The sequence below is a fragment of the Choristoneura fumiferana genome, chromosome 14 (genome assembly GCF_025370935.1).
Source record: "Choristoneura fumiferana chromosome 14, NRCan_CFum_1, whole genome shotgun sequence".
NCBI classification, from domain to species: domain Eukaryota; kingdom Metazoa; phylum Arthropoda; class Insecta; order Lepidoptera; family Tortricidae; genus Choristoneura; species Choristoneura fumiferana.
The window spans coordinates 4,782,140-4,793,115 of NC_133485.1; the positions used below are offsets into that span (position 1 = coordinate 4,782,140).

Sequence of the window (10,976 nt, forward strand, 5' to 3'; positions counted from 1 at the left end):
ACCACTAGGCCATCTGGTCGTCAAAATGCTATGCCTTAAAAAAGTTAACTAAACAAGGTGATACTGATGAAAATATAATGTGAGATAGATAGATAGAAAAGATGGAAAAGTTTATTTCTGCTAAGAGTTACATTTTTAATTTACATTTGTTGTGCCAAACTACAGAGCAGTAGTAGTGAGTAGTTTTAAGGTTGAAAATAAAATAAAACTATTTTGGTTGTTTATTCACTTTTTATTATCTCACTTTGCAAATTAATCACACCGCATGCTTTAACAACAATATGGTTCATGTAACTTTACTAGGCTTGATACCAGAGTACACGCTGGGAGGGCGGAGCAACTTTTGTTATCAGCTCAGTTTCAATTTATTTGAAGCCTCTGTCTGCCATGATGACTGAGTTTGGTGGCAGAATATCAATTTTCTAAATTCCAGCTATAAAAAAAAACTAAATTAGGTTCATGGTACAGAAGCTTAATACGATGAAAACTAAATTACATGGGTGCATAAAAAACGGCGTTATTTATTAGATTTATAAAATAAATGCTAACTGAAATATATATATATATATATATACTATACCATTTTCTAAAGTTGGTATTTTGTGACCCCTACTCATATACAAAATAATTAAGTATGTAATATCTGGAATTCTCTGCCCTTTTTTTCTGCACTCCAACATAAATCAGACATGACTCAAGTTTCACGCATGATAGTGCATCTTCTGCAAATACGACAATAGTTATACTCGTATTTGTAGGTACTAGTAACTGTATAAAATAAATTACTTACGTTTAGATGATCTTCACAGCAATAACACTGGCGTTTTGAATCGACATCGATATCTTATTTATAACACCATAGCTTTTTCAAGTTCTTATTTACGTGCACAAAAGCTTTTTTACTATTACGGCTAGTAGTGTTGGTGCGACTTGGTACAATACATTTTTTATTCATCTCGGTATCCAGAGGCAAGCAAAGTTCAACGAATAAGCAGGTTCAGTCCAAGGTACTAGCACAGGTCGACGAGTAAGTATATTAGGGTAATCGGAATCCAGGGAAAAACAATTATGTTACGAGGATGGAACGGATTGACAATAGTGAAAGTTGGTTGACAGTTGACACTAGACTTGACCACAGATAAAAAAATTAAAAATAAAGAGTGTAAAACCGTTATTCCCGAAAATGTTGTGTTAAATGAATCAACTATCCCAGACAATATCCATCCCAATGTTGTTGATTGAGCTAGCAGTGTTCCCTGGTTATTCTTCCTGACGCCATCCTGAATTACCCGACTATATACCTCAGCACCTAGTAAAACGTCGATTTTATTAGGTGTGTGATAATCAGGATCCGCCAATTGTATTCCTGTTATGTTTAATCCATTTAAATCCATGACCTTATTTGCTGGAAGAAAAGATGTAATCGTTTTCAGTACATAAGCTTGTACAGATATATTTATGTTTGGATGAGCCAAAGACTGTAGATGCAATATAACCATAGCTTTAGATATAAGATTATTATCCCCACCAAGACCTGAAATGTTCCCTTTGATTGGCTCCTTTTTTAGCCCTAAATATTGTGCGGTAGCTTCAGTTATAAAAGAAGCCTGCGATCCTTGATCCAATAATGCTCGAATTGCCATGTATACTCCGCTTTTGGATTTAGCATTGACAATCGCAGTTGCCAACAAAACTTGCCCAGTCCCTCTTGCAAAACAATTCGTAACAAGCGGCGGCTCTTCTGCTTCGACTGTGCCCACATTGCTAACCTTAGCGCCAGAAGTGTTTGCTGGTGTAGCATCTGTAGGATGCAACAAGGTATGGTGACGACGCTTGCAAATCTTACATGAAGTCGCATTCTGGCAAAACTTGGCAGAATGATTATTGCCCAAACAGTTGAAGCATAAACCCTTCTCCTGAACAAAATTACGACGAGCGTTAACATCAAGGGCTGCATATTGTTTGCAAAATATAATTTTGTGTATTTCCGAACAACAGGGGCATTGAGTGTTTTGGACGGTGTGTAAGACACGAGGTTTGACCTGACTAAAGTGGTGAATCCCACTCGATGGTTTTTTTGGTCTCCACAAACTCTAAAGCTCTGAATCGGTTGGTAATAAAATCTTTGAATTCTTGGAAAGATGGCAATGTATTGGAATCTGTACCTCCAGTTGCACTCAATTCCCACTGCTTGCGAGTCTCTTGGTCTAACTTTAGAGTGAGCAAATGGATGACAATAGCGTCCCATGTACTCACGTCTACACCGATGTTAGCTAAGGCACTCAAACAATCCGAGCTAGTGTCAATGAGCTCTTTCAAGAATGTTGAAGATTCTACAGCAGCATTTTTTTGACTCAAAAAGCGTTTTAAAATCATATTGCATATGAACCGTTTATTGTCGTAGCGCTGCTTTAGAAGCTCCCAACATTTTGAATAGTTTGCATTAGAAATCGGTATCTGGCGAAGTAACAATTCCGCTTCACCAGTCAGATATCCCTTTAAATAATGTAGTTTTTCAACATCTTTAATTGTACTGTTGTTATGCACCAGAGATTCAAATAAATCCTTAAAGGTTACCCACTCCGAATAATTACCCGAAAAAATTGGTATTACAATTTTTGGCAGTTTAATACAAACTTGTTTTGAAATCGCATTTTCCGACAATTGGTCTTTTGAATTTTTGGTCATAACTTCACCAATAAACATTTGTGCAGCCGTCAATAACTCCTCTTTATACTCCATGTAAATTTCGCTAGTCACGTCAAAAACTTCCTTTTCTGCGTAAATACTCGTATCGTACTCTGCCGAATACTCTTCTAATAGTCGATCGTGACCTTCACAGAACTTTTTCCAGAGTTCTTCCAACCGTTGGAGCCTTATCTCAATATAAGGTTTAGTGATCCGATCTTTTGGTGATTTTTTATAATTTTTAAAGTCTTTAGTAATTTGGTTGCACTTTTGCATTTGAATTTTAATTACCACTTCCATTTTTACCAAAGATATTAGTCCACTTCTTCAAAAAATTTCTAAGTCCTTAAAGCCAAATTTTTCTAAGTCCAAAAATAATTCTCAAATTTTACAAGTGTTTGAGTTTTAAGGACTGACGAAAATCGGGCATAGGTTCCCGTTAGAACCACTTTTCATGCTAAATTTTACAAGTCCTAATTTCTAGCTAATTTTCTAAGTTTTTAAACTAACTATAATAAGGTTCACTTTTGCTTGAATATTCTATTGCACTGAATTTTGACTCTTCCGTCCGAAACCTAAGGTACAAAGTTAAATGGCTTGTCACTTACAGTTTTCCCGCTTCGCACGCAATACCTCGCGACACTATCCTCTGCGCGCGCACCTCCAGCTCCAGCTCCCTCCTTCCTCGCCCCGGAAGGTAGCGGCCGCCGCTTCCTCGGGCCCCTACGTCTGCAGGTCCGGCTTCCTCAGCCCGACCTGCCGCTTGACGGCTCCGAGAAGCGCCGCGGTCCGCTTGGTCACCTCCAAGTTACTGGAGATCCGAGTTCTGAAGGACCATGTTCAACCGCTGTCCTTGATATAAATCAAACAACGGTTGCTCGGCGAATGACAATATATTTAAATTTGACACCCCTTTTATACTTCCTAGGAAAAATCTCGCCAGCGCGATTCAGGTTGATTTAATTTCCCGTACAGCGACATCTATCGGCACATAAACTAATCAAAATACATATTACGGCTATACAAAGAGTGTGCCACATGACAAAGTCATGAACTAATCAACTATGTGGTAGCACTTTATCGAATTGTGACGTCATCAACCAAAATATTTTCAATAATTAATTTTGAAAAAAGTAGTGAACTAAATGAAAAAATATTGAAATTAGTTTCTTATAATTGACTTTTCTGTACAAAAAAAATATAAAAACCGTGGGTAATTTTTTTTAGACATCCCCAATTTGGGACTAGATCAATACAGTATTTGACCATTTTGTATATGTTTTATAAATTAAAACTACACGATGCCTGTTATCGAATAGAAAACAATTTTTAAGCTACCTTTACAAGTACCAAAGTTATAAAGGTTTGAAATTCAAGATTAGACAGAGAAAGACATACTTGGCATGTGACGTCACACGCCAGTACCGCCATACTTGCTGCATAGAGAAAAGCGTTTGAGAAAGAGACAGGTATATAGATTTTTCAAAAAATCACTATAAATCCTATTTTCAACAGATTTAAATTTTCTCTTCGCTAAACACTATCTTTATATCTATATTTTCATAATTATATTAAGATATGACAAAATTAGGAGTTGTCAAATACCGTATTGACGTCAATCATTCCATGATATTTATTTATTCAAACTGCATGAACTACACCCAAGCAACTTTTTTTCTCTTGATTTACAATTAGCGGTTGAGATTTAGGGGTATTACATACACACGTTTTACATGAGCTCATATTTTTTTGTTTAGGTATAACGGGCCATGTACGCATCGATGCAGTGGGAGACAGGGATGCTGACTATGCCATCTTGGACCTTGACCCTGTTACTGGAAAGTTTGAAGTAAGTACAGAGGTAGTTTAATATTAGGAACAATTATTAACTGTACCTAGATAAAACAGACAAAGACACGCAAACAACACACTCGAAGCGCATACCTGAACAAAATGTCAATTTGGTTGCCTCATCCGCTCGCCCACCCGTCTACCCATTTGACAGCAACTGCCTACCTTGTACCACGAAACTCATGTGCGATGAGAAGCGATGTCCGTCATATAGTTTGCGATAATTAAGCGACAGTAGCTATGCCGAAGCGTTGCCAGAATATTTATCAACTCATAGCAAGCAAAATTGCCTTGCAGCGGATACAGCTGCATGTTGTATCCAAAGATAATACAGTAGGTAATCACGTACCGTTATTTCCTTATAAAATTGTTATTTTCTTTTTACGTCAATTGTTTTTAAGGGTCATTTATATGTTTTTGACAGAACATTATCAAAGTGTTTGTACAAAATTACTTCGACGCGGTGCCAGGGATTCCTTTTCAAGTTTGTTTCGGAACGAAAAAGGTACAAAGAATTTCTTACAGCTCCATGATAAAGTGTCTGAATAAGGTAAAAGGGTACACTGTAAAGGATGTGACCTTTAAGAGATTTTGTAAATATTTTTGAGACATGATACTGAACGAAACAATAGAAAAATATTTTTATCTTTTATTTTAAAAACAAAAGGAGCTGCTTAATCTATTTTCTCTCGAATAAGTATTTTATTATTCGACAGTCTAAATTCTCAACTTTTTTATTTAAAAGGCGCTGTAATTGAATAGCCAAAAAACTTATTAGCTTTTTGCAGTTGTGACAGATTTTCGATTATTACGAGTATACTGAAAATGTTCAAAAAATTGTTTTTTTTTTTTCTTTGAGAGGCCATTGCTCGCTTTATTTATTCCATTTTATTTTCGCAATCAACTTAATAGCGTTGAGTTTGGTCGACAGTTGTTTGACTTAGTCACTTTATTTAACTTTCGGGTTTTGCAGGTAAAAAATTAAGCCGTGCTGGCCGTGGCGCTGGCGGTTTGCCTCTCAAGCAGAGGATCGTGGGTTAAAACCCGGCTCGCACCTCTGAGTTTTTCGAAATTCATGTGCGGAATGACATTTGAAATTTACCACGAGCTTTACGGTGAAGGAAAACATCGCGAGGAAACCTGCACATACCTGCGAAGCAATTCAATGATGTGTGTGAAGTTCCCAATCCGCACTGGCCCGCGTGGGAACTACTGCCCAAGCTCTCTCATCTGAGAGGAGGCCTGTGCCCAGCAGTGGGACGTATATAGGCTGGGGTGATGATGATGATGATGAGGTAAAAAATTGTTTCGTGCGGCTTGATAATAACCACCTCACTTCGCCGCGAGCTAAACTCCTTGGCTTGTTTTTATAGCTGAAATCGATCGGGGGTGGATTGTAAAAGTCACCGTTAAATTTACTCTCGGTATTAACATATTTTATAGCTCGCTGATGTTTGGTTTCATTCTAATTTTATGAATTACACATTGAAATAATAATAATACGACCAAGACGAACGTTAAAACCACTACGAGTAAAATCTATTGTTGACCTTTGAAAAAGCTTACATAGCAAATTTTATTGGAGACATTGTTTAGATCCTTAAATATTTATACAAACATTGCTCGTTTAAAGGTTTAGATAGATTACTATTGACGAGTGTTTTTTCATACGGCATTCTTAGGTGGTGGCTTTCTACCACGGGTTGAACAGCAGCTACAAGCCGGTAGCAGGGAAGGCCATCCACTGGCCCGGGGGCCGCCGCGGCCCGCCGCTCGACACCCCTCGCTGCGGGTTCTTGGGCACCGATCCTATGTGTCAAGGAGGTAAACGCTAAAAATAAGCTTAAGTATAACATCATTTAGACGATGCGAGTCGTGCGTTTCGTTGAAGCAAAGGTTTAGTAGGTTTCTTTGGCCTTGAAGGGTAACTTTGAACATTATATTGTTATGTGGTTGGTTTTTAATTAGACCTAATATATTTGGTTTTCATATGGGCGAAACTCACCCTCCATTGGGTCAAAATACTCCGTCCTTACTGTATATTACGGGGCTGCGCGGCTATGGATTTATAAAATGATTACGTATTCATGGACGGTAATGTACCTGGACGATAATTCTCGCCCAATTTAAGTAAGGCAGGTCTAAGCACGTTTTGCTGAAACTACGCCACGAAATCTCGTCGTGATTACGCCTGCAAATTTGGTTTTAATACTAGCAATACGTTTTTCAATATTACGTACACGTGCGTACAGCCAAACTCAGAACAATTGAGTACTTAAGTAATTAAATTTACTATTTTGTAAATATAACAAGGGAGTGAAGTGTCGTTTTGTTGCACGCTGCTCAGAGACGCAGACAGTTATAATATATTGTTTCATCGGACTCGCTGTATTTCTAACCCTGGCAGTGACAGCTGCCTGCGTCGCTTACAAGTAAGTACTAACATAACCTAAAGTAATACTAATGTATTATTCTTAGTTTAAGGACCTCTTTCACCGCTCTTTGATGAATTTTATGTAAATGTGATGCCGCCATTTCTGTTTATGTGGACCAAACAAACAGAGATGGCTGTCATCACCAGATATCTGTCACATAAAGTGTCAATGTGTGGTGTAACAGGCCTAAAATGAGAAAACCAAAAATATTTATTTTATTACTGCAGTTTTAAGTGATGACTCATTTAGTTGCTATTTGTTTTATTTAATACTGTTATAGTTACAGATTCAGTATATTCCTTATTTATCAACATATATCGATGATTTTTTACGTTATCCTATTTATTTTCCAGTTTTGTAACACGTTCGATTATTTAAGAGAAAATTGGTGTTTATATATTGCGTATTCTAAAGTGCTCAGTTTCAGTAGAGGAGAGAGGTCCTTCACTCGTGCGAGAGAGGGCTCGTTTCACTGAGAGGTGATTTAAACAGACGCGACTCAGAATAATGCATATTCATCCCATTATTTCACTCATCTAAAAGGTTAAGCGCTCTTTTTAAAGCCGGGTACTCACTAGGAGCTGTAACTGTAACCGAACATATACGTTACGAGGTTCTAGTGTGTACGCGTCAAACGATCTTCGCGCGTGACATCATTCATCGAGCACCCTCACCAAGCGTCCTCATCAAGCGAGCTGTAACAGATACAGTAACGAGGTTCTAGAAACCGACACTCGTCGGTTATCACTGCGGCACGCACTTGTTCTGCAGGGCTACTACGATATTCGAAAATCGAGGTTCGTGTCATTCGGCCCCTCTGACACTAATACTATTTAATACGACAGCGAGAGGGACGGTACGATACGAACTTCGATTTTCGAGCTTCAGAGTAGGCCCTCTGCTCGTGGAAGGCTTGCGAATCACGTACACACTATAGTAACGTTGCACTTACGCAATGAGTACCTGGCCGTCATCGGCTCGCTGCGAGCACAGTGCGTTCCGCTCGCGAACTACGTTGATTTTCGGTAACTGTAACGTGCAACGGTTACAGTTACAGCTCGCTGATGAGTACCCGGCTTAAGCTAGTGCAAGCGCTGTTTTATAGCTAGCGAGTAGCATTGAGGACTACGATTTTATTACTACTCTAGAAGTAGTTTCACAGTACCTTATTGTATTTTCTCGTTATCTTCTGTAATATCTATTCTACTGAATAACGTTCGTTGAGAAAAATAAACCGGATAAGTGCGAGCTAAATCCACGTGACGAGGGTTTAATACTTACCTACACATTATGGAATTTCACTATGTTACTGTACTGTAGTGTAGGCAACATAGTTTCATCTAAACCTTATATAAGGACATACGTAATTGTATACTCGTGTATCACTCGCGCAAGTTTTCAGTAATAAAATTTATATTGCACGAGTCGGATGTTTCCATAACTCACATCCTTACATGGCAATTCTGCCAGGAACGCCGTGTGTTATTGGGCGTTAATGGAGACAACTGTAGGTTGAAAGCTAGGTTTATACATTTTTATTCTAAATGCAAGTGACGATACATGGTTATATATACCTCGATATACTTAACTACTAAGATGAATACATAGGTGAGAGTGTGAGGACGGCGTAGCACACTACAATATGGTGAGCTGAACACTCAACACGGAATATTGAGGAGCCGGGTTCCATTTGTAGAGCACAGCTTTATCTCAGATTTTTTCAATGTAGGTGTGGTTATGGTATATCTAACAAAAATTAAATTTATATAGATATTAGTATGTGGATGTTCAGACAGGCTCGCATCGATGCTGAGCTCAACAACATGGCGTGGCGAGTGCGCCCCGAGGAGGTGCTGGTGGAAGTCGGCACCGGCCTGGGCGCCACTCCCGCGCTGCACAGCATCAACGAAGTCTTGAAGGTGCGTCAAACTTGACAGTGTCATGAGTTACGTTACAAATCAACGCACGTAAAAAGAGCTCCTGGCGATATACCCGCGCAGTGAGCGAAATACGGACCAAATTGGCGGCGGAGCAGTGGGGGACGCGGGAGGGGGCGTAGGAGCGCGCGCGCGGCCGTCACGCCATTGGCTTGTTCGATGACAGATGCGCAAACGTATCCCCTCCACTAGCCACCCAGAGCTCTTTTTACGCGTGCGTGATTTATACATTTAAATGCTGATAGTAACTGGGTGATATAGCTTCGCTCGGGCTAAAACTCGGTAACAAGCGTTTTCCCAGAGATAAGACCAAGCTAGATCGATTTCTCGTCCCTAAAAACCCCTATACATGCCAAATTTCATCGAAATCATAGAAATATACAAATACAGAATCCAACTCACCAAAATCGAACGAAATACACGCACGGAAAACGCTCATTTCCTCGGTCACGTGAGATCTGTCGTCGCAAGAAATGGCGTATGCTGAGCAAGGAAATGTAGCCAATCTTTCAACAAACATGGGTGATAAATCTAGTCGGCTGTCGGCATAACATATGCGCACGGATGTAGAGTTAGCAATCTGTATTATTGTGAACGGGAGAATATCATTACGGCCTTTGTCAAACCGTATTTACTTAAGACCAGAGGCCGTATGGTCTAACGCACGGACGCTTGCTATCGCATTTTTTTTTCTCTCTAACGGTGTAAGATGGTGACAGAAAGAGATGGTGAAAGCGATGGCAAGCCCGTGCGTTAAACAATAAGTCCTCGGGCCTTGTACTACGAATTTCGAATTCTGAACGTCGTATCAAGCCGTTCCGATTACGCTAATGTCCTTTCAACGAGCAATTCTTCTATATAATATATTTCGGGGATCTCGGAAACGGCTCCAACAATTTCGATGAAATTTGGTATTTAGGGGTTTTCGGGGATGACAAATAGAATAGAAAAGAATAATTTTATTTAGCAATAAAGTTACACAGTGCACAAAAAATTACAGAAATACACATTTTAATAAAATACAAATAACATCATCTGACTTTTCGACGGCCTTCGCACTAGACTCTGGGTCTGTATCACAAGTGCCAAATGAAGTCTTAAAAATACAAAATCACTAAAAGTAAACAGTTTTGAACTTACTTGAAGTAGATGTTCTTCTATAGCACTTTTTAGCTTGGCAGCAGGGCAGAGCTTGGGGTTTTTGATTTTTTTGCAAATTTTGTTTTAAATGTTTACATGGGGGAGGCAAATGTCTGGCGAAACTAGATTTGATTGGTGGCAGAGGTATGCTATATACGCGGCGAGAGGAAAGGGTAGAAAATCATGTCTTACAATTACTTTCCGATGAGTAGTCACGGCAAATTTTGTAATATAATAATTGTCTGACCCTTCTAGCTTGGTGTTATTTGTGGGAAAATGCTTACTATCGATTTTTAGCCCGAGCTAAGCTCGGTCGCCCAGGTACTATTATTTAATACGAAAATGAGAGGGACGGTGCGATACGAATTTCGAATTTTTAATTTCGGGGTTTCTCCTCACAGAGAGAATAATTTCTCGCGCGGTCGCTTGTGACCGTATTCGCTATCTCTTTCTACCTTCCCCATATACCGTGTGAGAGAAGGAAATGGTGAAAACGATTGTGATTCCGAGTGCTTTAAACAATAAAGCGGTTATTTCGATGTAGAGATTTCCAAGGGCTTTACGTTCCGTGTAAAGATATTGTCAAAAACTTTAAGCAAAACGAAATTGAATTAAGAGTATTTTTTTGAGATTACGAAAAAGTAACAGTTATTTCTTTTTAAACACACGTTGTGTAAGGTCTTGGTGGAAGTTAAAAAAATGTTGGCAGGGAATGCTTTAAGCTAAATACGTATTGGACTGTAAAATCACCGATTTCCAATTATACCTACTGCCAGAGCTGTAAAAACGGTACTCTACGTTTTAAGCAAAATTAACACAATATATACTTATTATGTTCCTTTTTTACAGCGCGCTTTAGGAACTGAAATAGAACATTCTTTAAATTTTACACGAAAGCAGAGTCGAAAGTGGAAATCGGCAACGC

At 38.9% G+C, this 10,976-nt stretch overlaps 1 protein-coding gene across 1 annotated transcript in view; it reads left to right on the forward strand.

The window, feature by feature from the left end:
• The window catches only part of LOC141434803 (atrial natriuretic peptide receptor 1-like), a gene marked incomplete in the record, with an annotated part of 57,639 nt that extends 48,566 nt beyond the window's left edge, over positions 1-9,073 (forward strand). The window contains 4 exon segments of the mRNA XM_074097245.1: positions 4,446-4,537; positions 6,222-6,363; positions 6,887-6,971; positions 8,767-9,073. Coding sequence (XP_073953346.1) covers positions 4,446-4,537; positions 6,222-6,363; positions 6,887-6,971; positions 8,767-8,908 — 461 coding nt within the window.
• Positions 9,074-10,976: the final 1,903 nt, after the last annotated feature.